The following is a 19,245-nucleotide window of genomic DNA, read 5'->3' as shown; positions in this document are numbered from 1 at the left end:
CTGGACGTATATCGATCTCTATACCTACCTTGCCTTATAGCTTTGTCGATCTTTTCCCCTTTCATTTTCTGATACCCATGCATCTATACCAGCTATAATCCCCTCTCTAATCTCTATTTATCCTGTTGAACCGTTGTACATACACCATACACAATGATCGCCAAAACGACCTCAGGGCCAGGGTCCGTCTCCTCGGAGATTGAGGGGTGGTCCCTCCTCTCTGAAGACCGCGACACAATGCCCATTGCCGTGATCGGTATGGCCTGTCGGTTCTCAGGTGGCGCCGAAACACCAGCCAAGCTGTGGGATATGCTGGCATCAGGGAAAAGCGGGTGGTCGCCCATCAAGAAGGAACGGTTCCATGGACAGGCGTGGTATCACCCCGATAAGGGATACGTTGGAACGGTAAGTATATCCCCGTTCAACAAACAACCATGGTGGGCTGACAAGGTGTGCTCGTAGACGAATGTAAAGGGAGCACATTTCATCGAAGAGGATATTGCGTTGTTTGATGCCTCGTTCTTCAGTTTCTCCTCTGATATCTCAAGCGTATGTCCTCTCATTGACCCAGTACATCACACCCTAACCAGGACTGGCAGACAATGGACCCCGAAGTCCGTCTTCAACTGGAAACCTCATACGAAGCCCTCGAGAATGCTGGTCTCCCATTACACCAGGTAGCAGGAACAAAAACCGGTGTATTTGCAGGAACATCATTTAGAGACAACCACGACAACCATATGCGCGATCCGGGCACAATGAACGATGCATTTTTCGTAACAGGTAACGGTGCAGCCATGGTTGCCAATCGAGTGTCACATTTTTACGACCTCCGAGGACCAAGTGTCATGGTGGATACGGGGTGTTCCACGAGTTTGACACTACTTCATCTTGCCTGCCAGAGTCTGCGTATGGGCGAGTGCCAACAGGCTCTTGTTGGTGGTTCAGCGCTGTTAATTAACCCCGAGATGTTCATCGCCGGAACAAAACTTGGTATCTTCTCGCCTCAAGGGAAGAGTTTCGCATTCGACCACAGAGCAGACGGATACGGCCGTGGAGACGGTATTGCCAGTATTGTCCTCAAGCCCTTGTCAGACGCCCTTCGTGACGGGGACGCCATCCGCGCTATTATCCGCAACACAGCTGTCAACCAGGACGGAAAGACGACGACAATCACATCACCGAGTCCTGAGGCGCAGATGAGTCTCATGAAGAGCTGCTATGCCGCTGCTCGTCTAGATCCCCTGGACACAGGATATGTTGAAGCTCACGGTACGGGAACGCAGACTGGTGATGTTATTGAGGGTAATGCTATCGGCACAGTTTTCGGACAACACCGGTCAAAGAATAGTCCTCTTGTGATTGGGTCTGTCAAGACGAACATCGGGCATACCGAGGCGACCAGTGGCCTGGCTGCAGTTATCAAGGTCGTGCTCGCCCTGGAACATGGACGTATTCCTCCTCAGATCAACTTCGAAAAGGCAAACCCGGCGCTGGACCTGGATGGATTGAACATGAAGGTCCCCACGGAGCTGGAGCACTGGCCGGCGCACAGTCTGCGGAGAGCGTCAGTAAATAACTTTGGTTATGGTGGTGCCAATGCCCACGCTATTATTGAGCATCCAGAATATCTCCTTGGCGTGCCGTCGCCCTGCGTTGGATTAGATCCACTGGGTAGGTCAAGGGTCTTCACATGGAGTGCAAAGGACCAGAAGACTGTCGAGGCCATGGCCAGCAGACTCCAGGAATATCTTACCGACGGCGCTGGTGCATACGGAGACAGCGACGCGCTTCTTGACCGACTGGCGTACACATTGTCCGACAGACGCACAAAGTTACCATGGTCCATGACATGCTCTGCTTCATCACGCGAAAGTTTGATTGAAGCCTTGAACAACAAGACCAGGCCTGCCCGCAGACGCCCTGCAAAGACACCGCGGTTGGGATTCGTCTTCACCGGACAAGGTGCGCAGTGGCATGCTATGGGTCGCGAGCTGATTTCCCTTTACCCCGTCTTCAGAAACAGTTTGCTCCGATCAGACAAGTTCCTTGCTATTCTTGGGTCGCCTTGGTCGCTGCTTGATGAACTGTCCCGAGATGAAGAGAACAGTCGTGTTAATGAGGTTGCTTACAGTTTGCCTCTTTCTGTTGCAGTGCAAGTTGCCCTAATTGACCTGCTCCGATCATGGAATATCAACCCTGCTGGTGTCACCGGTCACTCTAGTGGAGAAGTCAGCGCTGCTTATGCCGCTGGCCTAATCAGTCACCAGGCTGCTCTTGCTATTGTGTACTGCAGAGGTGATTTGACCAAGAAGGCGACCGAGATGCTAGGGCATTCTGGTGGTATGTGTGCTGTTGGACTCGGTCGCGAGGAAGCGCAAAAGTACATCGACCAGGTCACCGAGGGAGAGCTCACTATCGCCTGCGTTAACAGCCCTGTCAGCGTAACTGTCTCCGGTGATCGTACAGGACTGGACCAGCTCGAGGGTCTCCTCGCCACTGACAAGGTCTTTGCTCGTCGGTTGAAGGTCAACGCTGCCTATCACTCCCACCATATGCTGCCAATCGCTGAGCCATACGGTGAAGCTCTTGCCCGCTGGGTGAAGCCACTCCCTGAGCAAGATTATTCGATCATCTATTCTTCACCAACAACAGGTCGTCGTGCCGATGGTAAGCTGGTTGCTCAACCAGACCACTGGGTGCGCAACATGACCCAGCCTGTCGAGTTCGTTGACTCTCTCCGCAACATGTGTCTGGATCTCGACGTCACAGAAATAGAGTCCGGTGAGCCTCCCTTGAACATTGACTTCCTCATCGAGGTTGGTCCTCATGGAGCCCTGGGAGGTCCCATCCGCCAAACCCTCAGCCTTCCTGAATTGAAGGAGCACACCATCACCTATGGCTCGTGCCTAACTCGCAAGGAGAACGCTGTTACAACGATGCAGAATCTTGCTTCCACTCTTCTTCAACATGGATACCCCGTCAACCTCAACGCCATCAACTTCCCCCGCGGCAAGCCTGAGGGTCTTCGCATTCTCACGGACCTGCCTCCGTATCCCTGGAACCATTCCATCAGGTACTGGCGCGAGCCCAGAATCAGCCAGGCCGCAAGGGAACGGACAGTCCCACCGCATGATATTCTCGGACGGCCGACAGCTGACTTCTCCACGTTGACACCAACCTGGCGACATCTGCTCCGCCTAAAGGAACTCCCGTGGCTGCGCGATCACGTTGTGCAGGGCAGCATCATTTTTCCAGGAGCCGGATATCTCAGCATGGCTCTTGAAGCAATGAGGCAAATCGTTTCTTCGTCACCTGCATCAATCGGTCCCCTCCTGGGATACCAGTTGGAGGACATTGATATTCAGCGTGCCCTTGTGCTCGAGGATAACGATGAGAGCGTCGAAGTACGAGTTTCGCTGCGGCCCTCGGTCGACCCGGTCAACATGGCCCAAGGCTGGTACGACTTCCACATTCAGAGCTTGCATTCTGTAGCTGGAAGGTGGATTGTTCACTGCGAAGGACGTGTTATGGCTGTCCGAAAGGAGGGTCAGTTGTTTGGTGGTGCAGAGCGACCAGTAGATGTTACCACTGCTGACGCTGCTGAGACCTGGGAGACTGTCTCTGGCGACGAGACGTACTCTTCTTTATCTGAAGTAGGACTGACATACGGCCCGCTGTTCCGAAACCAACTGGGTACGAAGATCGGGGATGGAGTTGCACGATCAATTATCAATGTTCCTGACACGGCGGCCGTGATGCCCTACAACCACCAGCAGCCTCACCTTGTCCACCCAACAACCTTGGATACAGCATTTCAGGCCATGTTCCACGCCTTGCCTCCCTTGCAAGCCGGGCGCACTCGCTCGGCCATGGTTCCCAAGACGATTCGCTCCATCCATGTTGCAGCTGACATGATCAGTGAGCCTGGCCACCACTTTGCACAGACGTCAAAGCTCAACTTTGCTCGTGGTCAGGGGTTTGAAACATCTGCAACCATTTCGAATGAGGAGTCCACAAAGCCAGTACTTACTATCCTTGGACTCTTCTGCCAGTCCGTCGGAGCTGCTGCGACAGCCGTGACCGCGGATGAGGATCGTTTGTGCTTCAAGTCCATTTGGAAGCCCGATGTTGATCGGGTGCGGCTGACCGATATTACTGACAACTCTAGCATCTGGTTGGACATTCTTATTGGCTTGTTATGTCATAAGCGACCGGGTGCTGACATTCTTGAGGTCGGCGCTGCTTCTAGCAAGAATACAAAGAGAATCCTTATAGCCTTGGCAGCGAGTCGCAATGCAACGAGCGGTGGTAGCTTCGATGTCACTGACAGCGGCGCCGAGAAACTCAAGAGCCTGCAGGATATTGAGACTAGTGAGACTGTGTCATTTAAGGCTCTTGACCTTGCCGGTGATCCTGAAGAGCAAGGCTTCAAGGATGGCAAGTACGACCTGGTCGTTCTTTCCTCTGCACTGGAATCCGATCAAGTCCAGAGCCTCACGAAGCTCCGGCGCCTCGTCAATGTTGGTGGTCGTCTTGTTGCTATGCATGGCATCTCGAAGTTTGACCTGGAATCTGCTGGGTGGACTGATATCGAGACGGCTGGGGATGGAGCAATCACTCTGGCTAGGGCTTCTCAAGACGTCTCTAGTCTTATGCCGCCTGTTGCCATCGTTTCTTCTGATCTGCCCTTGTCTACCCTTGAGAACCTTGAACAACAGCTGCATCTCACTTTAAAGTCGCCAGTCACGGCACACACTTTGTCCGATGCGACCGCCACAAGCCTCACCCCCGACACCGTGGTCGTCTTCGTCGAGTCCAGTGGAGATGGCGTTCTCTCACAGCCAACTGAGCAACAGTACACTTGTCTCCAGTCACTCCTTCTGCAAAGCCCAGCTCTTCTCTGGGTCTCTACTGGTGCCCATATTTCCAGTGAAAGTCCCTTCTCAGCACTGCACAGCGGCCTTCTCCGTACCCTAGACCTGGAGAACCAAGGCACTCAATACGCCAGTCTCGACTTTGAAACACAGGCAGATCTAGGATCATCTGATAGCGCTTTCCATATTGCCCATACACTTTATGATATGCTGTTCCCACTCACCGAAGGCAAGCCCACCGAGACAGAGTTCGCAGTCCGCAACAATATCCGTCACATCTCGCGCGTCCACGAAAACACAGCACAGAATAACCTCGTTGCTGCCACTGTCGGCCGTCAACAACCCGAGTTGCGCCCCTTTAAATCTCCAGGAGAGGATCTCCGTCTTATTTCAACTGCCCCAGGTTTGCTCCAAAACCTGACATTTGTCAAAGACGAGCGCCCATTGGAGCCTCTACCAGATGACTGGGTCGAGGTGCAGCCATTTGCCTATGGTCTCAATTTCCGCGATCTCATGATCGCGCTGGACCAGTTAAATGAGACAAGAATGGGTTACGAATGTGCAGGTATTCTTACCAAGGTCACTCCTGGCGCCGCCGCTCAGGGCTTCAAGGTGGGAGACCGAGTCTACCTCATTGCAGTTAACTGCTTTGTTTCGACGCTGCGCTTGCACTACGACGGGCTTGCTCATCTTCCAGACTGGCTCTCATTTAAGGAGGGTGCATCGCTGGCCATGGTACACACAACTGCATACCATTGTCTGTATGAAATCGCGCGCCTTGGAAAAGGCGAATCGATCCTCATCCACTCTGGCTCTGGTGGTGTTGGTCAATCAGCTATCATGATGGCGAAGAATATTGGGGCGACAATTTTTGTCACTGTTGGTTCTGAGTCCAAGCGCAAGTTCATCCAGGAGACATACGATATCCCCGCTGAGCACATCTTCAACTCCCACGACGCGACCTTTGCGACTGGTATTATGGCCGCCACCGATAACAAGGGTGTCGACGTTGTGCTCAACTCTCTTGCTGGCCCCTTACTGCGAGCTACATGGTCCTGTGTCGCACCCTTCGGTCGCTTTGTTGAGATCGGTAAGCGTGATATTGAACAGGGCCATGGGATCTCCATGGCGCCGTTTGCCAAGTGTCTCTCGTTCTTCGCCATTGATCTCCTGGCCATGTTCGACAAGCGTCCTCGGCAGTTCTTCGGCCTGATGCGCCAAGTGGACAAGATGGTTGCCAGAAAGGAGATTGGACCTGTTGGGCCTATTCTAGATTACTCTATGGGTAATCTTGAGAGCGCCTTTAGAATCATGCAAGAGGGTAAGCACATGGGAAAGATTGTTCTGTGCCCTACAGAGGGAGATATGGTCAAGGTATGTTATAATCCCTGTCAGTTACCTGGTAAGTTCGCTAAAAAGAATAGGTCCTTCCCGTTCCAACTACCCTCTCCCTGCCAGTCGATGCGACATATCTTCTTGTTGGTGGTCTTGGAGGTATCGGTGCTTCCATTGCACGCCGTCTCGCGGCTCGTGGTGCACGCAACCTTGTCCTCATGTCTCGTAGCGCTGCCTCTCCCACTGAAGAGCAGAAGGTTGTTGTTCGCGAGCTTGAAGATGCCGGGGTCAATGTTATGCTACGCAGCTGCGACGTTGCAAACCGCGATCAGTTGGCTAGTACCTTGGCTGGCCTCCCTACGATCAATGGTGTCATTCAGGGTGCCATGGTCCTGAGAGTGAGTTTTATTTTACCCCCATACATGCTCTTGGGCTAGATCTAATATCTTATGTAGGACGGTATCTTCGAACAAATGTCCCATGGGAACTACATGACGACCGTCAAAGCCAAGGTCCAAGGCACCCACAACCTCCACGAACTCCTCCCCCAAACCCCCGACATGCACTTCTTTATCATGCTAGCCTCTATCTCCGGTGCTGGTGGAAACGCCGGACAGGCAAACTACGCCGCCGGAAATACCTTCCAGGATGCTCTCGCTCGCCACCGCTCGTCTCTTGGTCTACCAGGTATAGCCATTGACCTGGGAGCCGTCAAGGCCGTTGGCGTCCTTGCCGAGAAGGAAAACGCTGCGACAGCTGCAAGGCTCGCGCGTGTCGGTCTGCGCCCGCTAGAAGAAGAGGAAGTCCTTCGTCTCGTGGAGAGCGCCATCCAGCGACCCATCCGCGAGGCGAGCGACGCTCAGATTATTACTGGTATTCCGGCAAAGTTCGTCCGACCTGCAACTGGCCCTTCTACATTCTGGCACCGCTCCTCTCGCTTTGTGTCTCTCGAACACGCGGACACATCTGCCTCTTCATCCGACAGCTCTACAGCAGCAGTGGGAAGTCCCGCTCACGCAAGAGCCCTCCTCGCAAACTGCACTTCCAAAGCAGAAGCACGCACTGCCATCACGGGTGTTCTTGTTACCAAGCTCGCTAGCGAATTCGGTCGCCCAGAGTCAGATATCGAGCCCTCGCTGGCTTTGACGGAAATCGGAGTCGACTCGCTCATTGCAGTCGAGCTGAGGAACTGGATTGCCGCGACACTTGACGCGGACTGTTCCATCTTCGACGTGATGCAGTCTCCTTCCTTAAGTATTCTAGTTGACAAGCTAGTCGGAAAGAGTCGATTGGTAAAGACTGAAGCTTAACGGCTTGAAAGAGTTGTTCTCGATAAGTCTGTATATAGTACCTTTTGTTTGGTATTTGTGTATATTGGCGTTTCATCAGCAATTCGGATATATGAGTTTGTTATCCTTTGTGCTTCATTCTGCTTTGCTTTGTCTCTGAGCCTTGGAATACAACGTTCTTATCCAGATGTCTTTAATCTGTCCCCAATTTGAAGCGTGTATTAAACTCAGGGCTACGGTAACGGACACCGCGGTATAATTACCTGAGTACTTCAAGGGGCGTAGCATCGCGGACTCCAGCCCAACGAACAAACACCTCCTTTCGGATGAGCCAGCTCAGGCGGTGTTGGGATCGCTGCAGTCATACTTTCTATCAGGTTTCCGTGGCAGTGACACCAGGTACGAGGGGCGGCCTGCGTAGGGATTGCCCTGTCCGGGCGAGCGTCGAGTCGCACTTCCCATTTTCGTCTGGCTCCTCCTGGGTACGGTCGCTCCTTCCTTCTCTGGCTGGTTCATAGACACGAGACCAGGGGAAGTGCGACCTGCTAGGTTCTTCGTGCGAAACAGGAAGGAGCGTGTCTGGCCTGGTCGGGCTGGGTCAGGACCTGATTGTAGTAACACCACCTCGTGAGAACGTAACTCTTCCTTGTAGATACTAAGTCGTAAGAGACTTTTCTTTTCTATTCATTTTCGTTCAAATTCCATTTTGAATACGTACAGTCATCGGGGTATATTCTATCTAACAACAAAAGAAAAGGTTTTCGAACCACTACAGATCCAACGCCTGCCTCGACGCCCTTATCCGCCGATTCAACTCCTCAATCTTTTTCTCCTGCCATGCCTCTTTCCCTCTTAGGGCGATAATATAGTCAATGACTCGTGACAGTACTTCTCCTTTACTTTTCCGTGGGGAACTCGGTATACCTGTTCCAGGGGCACTACCGAGACCAGGGACTGCACTGGAGCCATTATGTGCGGTAGGTTGCTTGGGGAGCATTTCTTCCAATGCCCGAATCTTATCATTAATATTTGTGCGGTAGCGCTTTTCGATGCGGTAGTGGGCTTTTCGTTTGCCGGTTAGGTGTTTTGTAGTTTGATTTGAGGAGGGTGGTAGTGGGCTGGTGGCTGGTCGGTTTCTTGTGGACATGCCGTGTCCGTGTGTTGTCCGTGATCCATTCCCTCGGGACGCTGAGTCTGAGGCGTCTTCGTCTTCGTCGATGTCGTCGTAGTCGGCTTCTCCGTCTTGTTCGACTTGTTCCATAGGCCCGTCACCCGCCCACTCGAATCCAGCCCATTGGTCCATGCCCGGTTGCAGCCAGGGGTCTATGCATGAATCTAGACTGAGGCCTGTGTCGATGCTTGACGGGGCGTGACTGTGTGTATGTGAGATTGTTGAGCCGGCGCCGGTGACGGGTCCGTTTTCGAGGAGGAGGTGTATGTCGTCGGGAAGCGGTAGGGCTAGTAGGGTTGTTAGCCTGTATAAGACGGGAAGTCGAGGTGGGGAGAATATGTTGGTAGAAGACTCACGAGAAAGCTTGTCCCAGTCGAATTGCTGGTTTGAGCAAGAGCTATCGAGTGGCAGGTCGTATGGAGTTGGGAGCTGCATGGGCATCTGTAGAGGGTGGTGCGAGTGTGGCATCTCCATTATGGAGAATGTGTATAGATTGACGGGTGCCTGGGTGTTTCTGCAGAGTATAGTGCGGGGATGCCAACGCAATGGCAAGGATAAAACGCGCAATGAACTGCCATAAGTACAGCTGTCTTCCCGGCTATAATATACTTAACACTTCAGCCTCCCAAATGATCCTTCATCGTGATAGCTGAGGGCTACATTCCCACATCAATTTGGGGGCCGTTATACTGTGGTATCTGGCCTGACTCGTCCTGGTTAGAGGCTGCGAGTAGCAACAGGCGGGCTCCATTGAATCGTAGACAGCTTAAGGCTGTACGGTGGCTTTGTTCGAGACCCCAGAGTACAAGGCGTGGCATGGTGCTTAGCCCTGGGTACCTCCCTGGCATAATTATGCAAGGAACGTTAGGTTGGTCTGATGGTATGGAGCCAAAGATCGGGAACTAATATGATAGGACGAAGAAGCCCCAGTGGCAGGTCTATCTTGGTCCAATTAGCCCCAAAATACCAGATACAGTACGCTGGGCCAAACTGGACGCAAGGACCATGGGGGCGAACCCAGTCAATGTTTGGTTGACGCAAGGTCAATAGAGCATTTCGCTTGAGGTCGGGAAACCGGAAGGTCACGGCAGCGTGTCCACCGAACAATTGAAATAAAAGTGGGCTTTTTTTAGTTGCAGCTGCTATCCACTGTCGCAGGTTAGGTGTGCAGGTACGTAACATCGTGGTAATTTGCCCACCAATCGAAGTCACTGGTGTTTCCTCAGCTGGGCCTCGGAAGGCTTAGCCTGCCCTGTAGGAATGACAGAGTTGGCAAATACCGGGCAACGGCTGGAAAAATATGACTGATCAAGCCAGTGGAGAGTGTATAGGAGGGTGAAACGTGGCTGTGCTGGTAATGATTCATGCAGAACCAACATCAGAACTGAATGCTCCGCATAAATGGTAAGAACGGCGATCGCCATCGAAGGTACGGAGCACGATCACACTGACGATCTGCCGCATACCAGTCGCCCGCTCCAAGTCGGAAGATACTCTTACTAGTAGACTAGTGATAACAGGAACCCATCTTGGACTTCAGCTCAAGCCTTGACTAGGATCTTAGATTCCTACAGTCTCCACCACGTGGCGATGCTGAGCAAGTCGCAGCGTCTTTCTGAGTTGGGGAGGATGCAGCGCAGCCCTAAGTGGGCATCATGAGTAGCCCTGTGGGCTTCTGGCCCCTCGGGGTTGGGGGCCAACTCTTGCAGGATTCCCGCTGCAGCGGACTTAAGGTTCTTGTGACTTGCGAGCTATGTTCCGTACCAAGCATCCGCTATTTGGAGGACGAAGGAAAGTTGTTCTTAGATCATTGCTGCCTAGCAAGAGATCTATGCTCGACTTGATGCTCTCGCGTGGGGTGTTCTGAGGGACCCTGTGGTAGCAGGAATGTCCCAAAGCATAATATGAGCAAACATCCAGATGCCAAATGTACTATACAAGACCTCTCGATCACTGATCGATTAATCCGGGAAATCCGATCGAGCCTTGCCAGACCCATCGTATGATGGAGGGCTGAGTTGAGTGAGAGTACTGTAGACTCTTGCCTGATTCACGATAGAATGGGCGGGTCGCTGGTGGGCCAGTGTGCTGTGGATCAGGGCAATCTCGAGCAATCTTGAGAAAACAAACTAGGAAATGCTAATCGAAGCTTTCATTGGCCCGACCGTGTTTGTATGCAAGCTGAATTCCGAGATCAATATGTCCGTATATTCCGGTTAAGTATTATTTGCCGCGCCCTGTGCAGTTACTAGGCATAGCCCTATAAGTCTCGGTATTTCGTACTCTGATTGCCGCTCTCTCAAGCCGACGCGGGGCTCACTTTGAACAATGTCTTTTTTCTCGAACCCAGCGATGGTTTTTTCTTGCAACTGGAGTTCAGCTCAAGCTCTGGACCCTTGACTGTCTTATGTCGAGCTGAAGTAGCATATCCAAGGTTATCAGATGTAGACGAAGGGTGCGGCGACTCATTCAAAGAAAGCTAGAATATCACCAAGCATTAAGCGCCGGTCGGGTGTTGTAGGCGAAGTGGGGTCATCCTCTAAGTCGGTATTCGCTGAGTAGCTACATAAACAAGACAGGGTGGTAAAGCACGTACAGGAAATATCTGTGCGCGGTGTCACTCCAGCTCAATTAATTGAGAGTACTCTCGCTAAAGTTCTCCTCATTCTGCCTAAAACAATTCAGTTAACATCATGCCATAAAGGATCGAGGACAGGGTCGACGGCGGGCGCCTGGTGCTGACGGTTGAAGCGGTATAATCCCGAGATATCTCCTGGGGACCTTAAAGAGCTGCAGGTCTGTTGACTCTCACTTGGAAACCCTCCGAGGATCTCCCTTTCGTCACGCTAAAATCTCACGGCGCAGGCCTAGCGATGAGCTAGGGCTTCTCTCAATGTGCGACTTGGAGCAAATGATCCAACAGATGGTTTTGTATCCCGGGATTTGTTGTGAGACCTTGCCAAGCTATTTCAATGGGGAAATGGGAAAGGTGCAAGTTTATGGTCTTCAGCCTCATGAAGTGTGGCCAGACTGCTGGAGCCGAAAATGCGAGGCGTGGTAGAACGGCTCGCGATCCATTCAATGAGCAAGCAGCTGTCGCCCCTTCTGTATTCGATTGGCTCTGTAAAGCGAGGACCTGTGAATACCCTCTTCTGCTTCAAAGGGAGGGTCGAGAAGTGCCCAGTGTCATCCACAAAATCCTTCAATCTCTATTCCTCCTCTAGATTAAGCGGTCATTCATCCGAGGAATCAATTGAGCTTGGCTGGTAAGATTGCGATTTCATCCATTTAGACCACTTTTCGATGACAAAAATCGCTTCTGAAGGGGAAATCTTAAACCATTCTATGTGCGGCTTAAGGCAGCCACTACAATAGATTCGAATGTTCTGGCGCTTCAGCTCTGCATGACATCGCCGCTCCACATAGGCAGCATTTGAAACTGCCACACTCGTATTGAAAGAAGTCGGGTATATAAGCTTTGAGGCTCTGTTGCAATCAAATGACCATTTGTCTAGACGGTCCTTCACTGAGCGAGTGGTGTACCCAATTTTAACAAATCCCTTGTTCCCCTCAACCTCGTATGCGTATAAGAAGCCTGCTCCTCGGTCCGCTTTCTGCAATGTGCTGGGTACTGGTTGCCGCATAGAAAACCTGCTTGAAGGTAGAATCTTGAAAAGGGTTGTGTCGTATATCTCTGGCCAGTATTCAGCAGGGGAGACCGATCTCGCATTCCGTGGTTTTGGTGTGCTTCGATTGCACAAACTGGAACTAATCGTCTTTGGGGTTGACACTCTCATGAACGCTGATTTGGCTTGAGCTGGGCCTGAGATAAGATGGCCTTTATTTTCTGTCATCAAAGAGGGCTCCAAGCCTTCCGCATCGCGAAATTTTGTAATTTCCAACCTCCAAGTTTTCACCTGCTTTGGACTCTGGCTTTTGTGAACATGACAGTACATATTTTCTGCAAGGACCTGAAGAAAGTACTCAAGCTCGTCATTGTGTGAGTATATCTCCGGTTTAACAATCTCTTGTATTGTTTTGGAACAATTTTGGACTTTCTGACCCCCCATATAGTCACTGCAGGCCACGTCCGATGTCGTTCCCACGCAACGAACAGATACTTCGCCCAATACCTTCATGATCCTAGCACTAATTGCCGCATTTGGTTCGAAGTCAATGTCTCCTTGCGGAAACGCTGCTTTCCATTGCTCAACCCGGTGATCTAGATTCGGGTCGTGGTTGTGTTGATAACAATGTACTGTTGTTGCTAAGAGACGCAGCTCTTTGTCAAGATTCTCTAATGACTGAAGGGAGACTAATGATTGCAACCTAGTAAGGGCTTTGGCTTGCTTTTCGGCTGGTATTCGCCTGTTGCAAGGCTTACCCGTTGTTTTCGTTTGAGATCCGCATTTCCAGTCATCAAGATCCAACCGACCTTGGAGACTTCCAATGTCCAAGTTATCCATGCCATCTAATGGCTTCTTGTCGGGTGATATACTTGTGCTGTCCGCTGATTGCTTGCTCGGGACACCGACTTCTTGTGCACTGTGAGCCGGGCTGGCGGGCGGAGTGGGAAGCTCGGGATTAGAGCACGATGACTGCTGTTCATTCTTCGAGTTTCCCCTCCTTATTAAGTTTCCCCTCCTTATTATAGTAGCTGTCCTTGTAGGTGCTAACGAATCTGAAGAGCTCGAATTCCTCAAATTTGGTGTGGAGAACATGATGTAGGTTAGGTTATGTTATGTAACCTGCCCAGGAGAATTGGATGTGGTAGATAAAAAACAACAATTTTCTGATCAGGGAGCTTTGACATATGGAGGTCAACAGGGTATTTTCTGCGGCTGGGTTTGGGCGTCTAGTTTCTTCCTACTGATGCTGTCACGGGCATGAAGCGGGGTGAGCGCGTGGAGGAGCAATATCCTTGTCCAAAAGCCAAGAAGCATTCATGGCGCCAACACCGAAGAGCAACAAAAAGGAAGAACGAGGGTGCAGCTACAGGCTACTGCATGTACCCAACATGGGGCTTATTATGGCCTTATTAATTGGATTTGGGTTGCGCGAGTCTGCCTCCGCCGCCACTAGAACAGGGTGATGGGCCGGGCTCTCAAGCAGCTTAGTGGGCGTGAGACAGCCACAGAGGGGGGTGTAAGGCGAATCTCAAGCATATTGATGTGTTACACGTCACCTTGCTAGGTGCTCAATGTAGTCACCCTTATACAGAGCATCCTCGGTTAGATAGCGTCTTTGATTGGAGGATACCGAAAATTGATAAGAGCTTCCAGGAAGGTCCAGCAATTGTCTTTGGCTAGTACACTTACACTTAGTCTTTTGGGTCATAATCAGGCTTCGAGGTAATGATTTTAGGCATCAATACATGAGTGAATTGCCAGGGAATGCGAAAACGATGGCGTCAAGGCTTTCATGCGTGCTCAAAAGGGCATTTCAAAATTACAACTGTCAGAAATCTCGATGATCCTTTCTGAGTACTTCACAGCCACAGTCCATGTCCATTGGTCGAGCCAAGAAGACTACATGATAGAGGTCGTAATATTGAACCGTAGAAGAACAAGGAGAAGCAGAGTAAAACAACGCAACGTTGCAAAATACCCCTACTGTACTCAAATATAAAACTATAGAGCCTTTCCGTGGGGAGGCTAGCATTATAGCAAGGATAAAGGCCGCCCTTTTGAATTCAAAGGAGCACTTTCACCGGCAACACTTGCTGTTGATTTCCAGTATATCCGCGCCAACAGATGAAAAGAACAATACATTCGATGCCTACCAGGAAGAATGTGATAGAACAGGACCCTGGTGATGTCGAAGCTTTCTACGCAATCATCTGCTTCTCCCGCTCTCTAAATATTGTGAGGGGTAATCGAATCAAGCCGATGTTTTCTGCTGAAAGTGATGGTGTTGACCTTGCGAAATGCCGGCGAGATTTTGCAGACGCGATCGCATACTTTTGCGCCTACAAGAGTGACCCTGATTGTGTCACTGCTGTGGCTTTAGGTCAAAGGGAAACCAAAGTCATCCTTTGGGTTGCAAGCAACGCAAAAGTCCCCAGGAAGGTGGTTGATTTCTTGGAAAGTAATGTGCTCAACGTTGTGCAGAGACTGGCATACGCATTCATGCAGGAACCGTCGCCTCCAAGCGAAGCAGAGAGGATTACTGGTCTTTTGAATGAGGTGCTGCAGTTTACAAGCGAGAAAAACTTCACGTACTATAAACGCGCTGTTACGACATGGAGTCGTATTTACAGATCCGGGATAACCGGAGGTACGGTTTTCGAATTCATGCTTCATCGCTTCTCGTTCTAATGTTTACTCGGTTTAGAAAACCCGAATCTGGATCTTGCCATATTTCACCAATGGTTTAAGAGGACATTTCAAACAGACGGCGACGGGCTAGCGAAATGTGACATGCCTAAGCTTTCGAGTCTTTGTTATGATCAACGAAAGAACAAGACATTTGATATCCTCAAGCACTTTTCGAGCCAAGGTAATGAACATAGCCTTGAATATGAGCGACTACATAAGTTGCTCTACAAATTGGGCAAGCATATTATGCTATTCAAGAAAATGATACATGCCACCATCTCTTTACGCCAAGTCTTTCAGCGAGGCTTTATTGTGGAACCGATTCCAGCATCTACTCCGAAGCCCATACCTCTTCCAAAGCTAAATGACCGGGCTCTGAAAAAAATTGTGACGCGCATTTTCCCCGGAGACGATGAGAGGAATCAGTTTTACCATCACCTTGACCAATTCTATGACCTGAATATGGAGAAAATAAAGCAGTCGCTACAGCCGTGGGAGAAGACCCAAGTACGAGTCCACGCAGAGATTCTATTGATCGATTACCTGGACAAGACTAGCGGGGAATTCCTTGATATCAATGATAAATACGTTGGCTGTAGCAAGCCGGCATGCTACCTTTGCTATCGATATATTTGTCAACACCCGGGTAAATATACACACCCCCCGACCCACCAAAAGGTATACCATGCGTGGGCTCTTCCAATTGTACAAGCCAATGATCGCAATTGTTCTGATAAGTATGCTCGACATGTTCGTTTTCTCCGTCAGATTGCAGAGGACCTTCGATCCGAACTTCGACACGAGGTACGTCGGCAGTTGGCTCCGAGAAAATTCCACGCGGACTCTACAGCAGGAGAAAGTTCAGTTGTCGACATTAGTAGAGCAAGAAGATCAAAGGGGCTCGACGACTCGATTCTTGCTTTGATCCGAAAAATAAGCGAAGGTTAGCCGTGTTAACAAATATATTTGGAGAAATTAGATACTAACGTTATCATGTTAAACAGAAGAAAGTTCTGGATGCGATGCTGACCTTGATGACGGTGGTGTTATGCTCTAGTGTTGGTGTTGAAGATCGCTAGATATGTTGCTGCAACGCTCTTGACCGTACAGATCCTGGTAAACTTGGTTATTATACGGGTCTGAGTGCGCCTGTTTTCTTGGGGCCTCATATGTGTGCTGATACTTCCTTCCCTATATAGTTTAACAGGCAGAGTAATTTGTCCTAATTTCCCTCTGAAAAAGTTTATATAGGCGTGCCATAAATATAAGTGTAGCTAACATAATTTGACTTTGGTAGAGGTTCAAAGGAACGGCCTTATGGCTTGGAAAATAGGGACAAGAGTAGGACTAATGCCTGCATCTGCCCTTGAATAACACAATATCCTCTGCATCTTCATCGCTAGCCTTATCCGCATCAGAAGCTCTATCTGATTTAGTAACCGACTCTTGTGTAGCTTGGCTGATGGAGGCGGTTCGGGAGGCAGACGTTAACTTTGGACTGGATGGTGGTGAGCCGTAGGCAACAGTATCATCATCAACAGGTAATGTCCATTGAGCTTCCCACTCCGAATAATGAGACTGCAGCATCCACTCTTTATTTACTTTTTCTTCCAGCTCAATTCGAATTGTATTGATCAACTTCCGGAGTATGGATTTCTGATATTCGGCACGAGTCATGGCATTGCATTCCTCGTGCCAGATATCCGGTAAACGCCATTTCAGACAAATTTTGGAGTTTGCGGATATCCCAGAATACCTTGCGGGATGGTAAGAGACGAATAGATGGCATAGATAACAGCTTGGCCTTGTACATCCGATATACTTGTCGCCTTCATCGAGGAACCCGCCGTCGGGAAGTCTGTCAAAGTGATTTATAACAATTAGTTCGGGGTGCACTTCAGTTACTTCCTTTGAATGATACACCAAGGCTTCGGCCAAACTTGGAGGGGTTATCTGTTGAAGCTTCTGAAGAAAATCGTCTCTTTTCGATGAGTCTGAGAACATTCGGTTCGAAATGCTCTCCATGGACAGTTTATTGGGGAGAAGAGGAACTGGCAGACTTGGTGAGGATGGTAGGCTTTCTGCCACAAGATCATTTGCAAGATCTTGACGCAGAGCGACAGTAGACTCATACAGTTTGGAAACCATATCGATAGTCCGACTCAGGTTCGCAAGTTTATTATAAAATTTCTCAAAATAGGTGACGTGCTCGCTCCCCTGGAACGTGAACTTCTTTAAAAGTTCCAACTGCCCAGATTGTCGAGCATGCAAGCACTCTCTTGCTAGGACCCTCATATCTTGTCGAGTCAAAATGGCACCGTTTTTGTAGAACTTATCCTGGAACCAGCCTTTGAAACGAAGGCAATCTCCAGCCGCCTCTATAATGCCGTCAGTACTTTCGATATGAGTAAAAGCAAGGCATATTTTTGATTCATGGTCTCTCCATACCATTGAGCCCGGTTGCAATATCTGCCAAGCACACGGGAGCAATATCTTGCACAATTTTCATGTAGTGGGCAAAAATCTTCTCTTGACCAAAATCCAGCGCCATGTCTGACAAGTGGATGACAATGCGATCTTTCAGTTCGCCCCTTATATCATCTATGCTTGACTTTACGACGGTTGACAATGCGGTTAAGAGGTCGTTTAAAAAGGGAACAACGATCTTTTCAGTTTCTCCAGTGCCCGCGACCCGAACGATAAGCAAATCTGGCTGCCGTTCTAGAGCAACAGCAATTTCACACTCCTTACTATAGGCACCGATGAATGCAATTGAATCGACAAAATCCCGGCGTCGCTGCATGATGCTGATCCCACGAGCACTGACCGAGAAAACGGAGCGCGGCTTCATTTGGTCTCTCATAGTTAATTCGTACAGAATTCCAAGGGGCTCGTAAAATCGACGAAGCTCTTTCGGCTTGTGCGTATTATATTGACTAGTGAGGACCATACTTTCTCTCACTTTTTTTTTTTTTTTTTTTTTTTTTTTTTTTTTTTTTTTTTTTTTTTTTTTTTTTTTTTTTTTTTTTTTTTTTGGCGCAATGCGCAAGGTCTTGGACGTTTGACGGTAATTTAAGGTAAAATCCAGAATTCGAAACACAAACGCAGAATACAGATGCTTTAGAGAAGCTCTCATTAATCTCCCAGCTGATTTATTCTGGAAGGGGGACTGTCTTATATAGGCGCTTGAAAGGTAATGATTTGACTATGCCCCTCGAACAACCTATCATCCAAGCCTCTACCCCTCATTCTTGAATTTCGTCCAATAGCATAGTCCTGACGTACACCACCATTGAGACATTCAAATTGTCGGTCGATCCTAGCGTACTCCGAGAAAGATGATAAGGTCGTGGTAGAGATACAGCTGCATTGCTGCCTGATCTCTGATAGAGACACCAAAGAGTGTAAACGGTACAAATCCTGTTCTCAAGGGATTGGCTCAACTACATTCGAGATTTTATTTCCTTGAGGCCAAATTCTAGGCTCCTCTACCTATCTGAAATCCTTTCGCACATATGAGCTGTGCGGCTTCTGAGCACGTAAGGACAGCTAGGCTGCTGCTCGCCGCTGAAACATACGGGTGGGAATGCGGCCGTTTATGGCCTCAGTAGCGCTCATTTTCGGCGTCGATTTTACAGGTCCTCATATTCTAGTTGTAACTTCATGTTTGGGAAGGTACGTCAGGGCAAGTTCAGAGGAACAGAAAAGAACAACCCTCGCTTACCTAGACACCGTAGGAAGGAACAACGGAGAGAGTGGGCATCTTGAAGTCCGATAAATGGCTTTATTTGCGTCAATGCTATTATTTCTGCCACCCATGACTGCGGTTAAGTCTGCATACTCCTGACAATCCTTTGTAACTGCTTGTCTGTTCTCGTACCATGATCAATTTAGACCCTCCGTGGATTCCTTCGGATTCGGCCTCTCAAGAGCGCAGTAGTTTTTACTGGTGATGATTCATTCCTTGAAAATCTTAATTGAGTGACAGTCTCTGACCTGTGAGAAGGGTTTTGTTACATCACGTCGCACCTTCACCAACAGTAAATTGTCACCAAATACTATAGGACCAGAGACAAAAGCCCATTGACCTCTGAATTGTGCCATTTATCTTTCCGGAGATAATCCTTTTCAACTGGCAGGATTGCATAGGAAACACGATAGTGCTACCAACCGCTAATATGAGACAGGCCCTCTCGTGAATATCCGGATCAGTCCACTCACATTATGCTTCGCCCATTGCGATTCTTGCCCAAGGT

At 49.6% G+C, this 19,245-nt stretch overlaps 4 protein-coding genes across 4 annotated transcripts; 2 read left to right on the top strand and 2 right to left on the bottom strand.

Annotated features, from left to right (window-relative positions):
• Positions 1-153: 153 nt before the first annotated feature.
• Positions 154-7,522, top strand: BDV14DRAFT_202220 (uncharacterized protein; the record flags this gene model as incomplete). Its single annotated transcript, XM_073773954.1, has 5 exons — positions 154-405; positions 463-549; positions 600-6,251; positions 6,302-6,610; positions 6,668-7,522. 5 exons carry the CDS (start codon positions 154-156, stop codon positions 7,520-7,522), a joined length of 7,155 nt encoding a protein of 2,384 aa, XP_073625935.1.
• Positions 7,523-8,270: 748 nt separating this feature from the next.
• BDV14DRAFT_202219 (uncharacterized protein) lies at positions 8,271-9,146 on the bottom strand (the record flags this gene model as incomplete). Its single annotated transcript, XM_073773953.1, has 2 exons — positions 8,271-8,959; positions 9,029-9,146. The coding sequence occupies 2 exons, from the start codon at positions 9,144-9,146 to the stop codon at positions 8,271-8,273; spliced, it is 807 nt and encodes a 268-aa protein (XP_073625934.1).
• Positions 9,147-14,446: 5,300 nt separating this feature from the next.
• On the top strand, positions 14,447-16,116 carry BDV14DRAFT_210161 (nucleic acid/nucleotide deaminase domain-containing protein; the record flags this gene model as incomplete). Its single annotated transcript, XM_073775825.1, has 2 exons — positions 14,447-14,948; positions 15,006-16,116. 2 exons carry the CDS (start codon positions 14,447-14,449, stop codon positions 15,935-15,937), a joined length of 1,434 nt encoding a protein of 477 aa, XP_073625933.1. The 3' UTR covers positions 15,938-16,116.
• Positions 16,117-16,336: 220 nt separating this feature from the next.
• Positions 16,337-17,939, bottom strand: BDV14DRAFT_210160 (nucleic acid/nucleotide deaminase domain-containing protein; the record flags this gene model as incomplete). Its single annotated transcript, XM_073775824.1, has 2 exons — positions 16,337-17,367; positions 17,438-17,939. 2 exons carry the CDS (start codon positions 17,937-17,939, stop codon positions 16,337-16,339), a joined length of 1,533 nt encoding a protein of 510 aa, XP_073625932.1.
• Positions 17,940-19,245: the final 1,306 nt, after the last annotated feature.

This window comes from Aspergillus stella-maris, assembly GCF_047715825.1.
Source record: "Aspergillus stella-maris strain CBS 113639 unplaced genomic scaffold BDV14scaffold_45, whole genome shotgun sequence".
Classification (NCBI taxonomy): Eukaryota; Fungi; Ascomycota; class Eurotiomycetes; order Eurotiales; family Aspergillaceae; genus Aspergillus; species Aspergillus stella-maris.
Note: the sequence above shows the minus strand (reverse complement) of the source record. Positions and strands in the feature narration are given on the sequence as shown.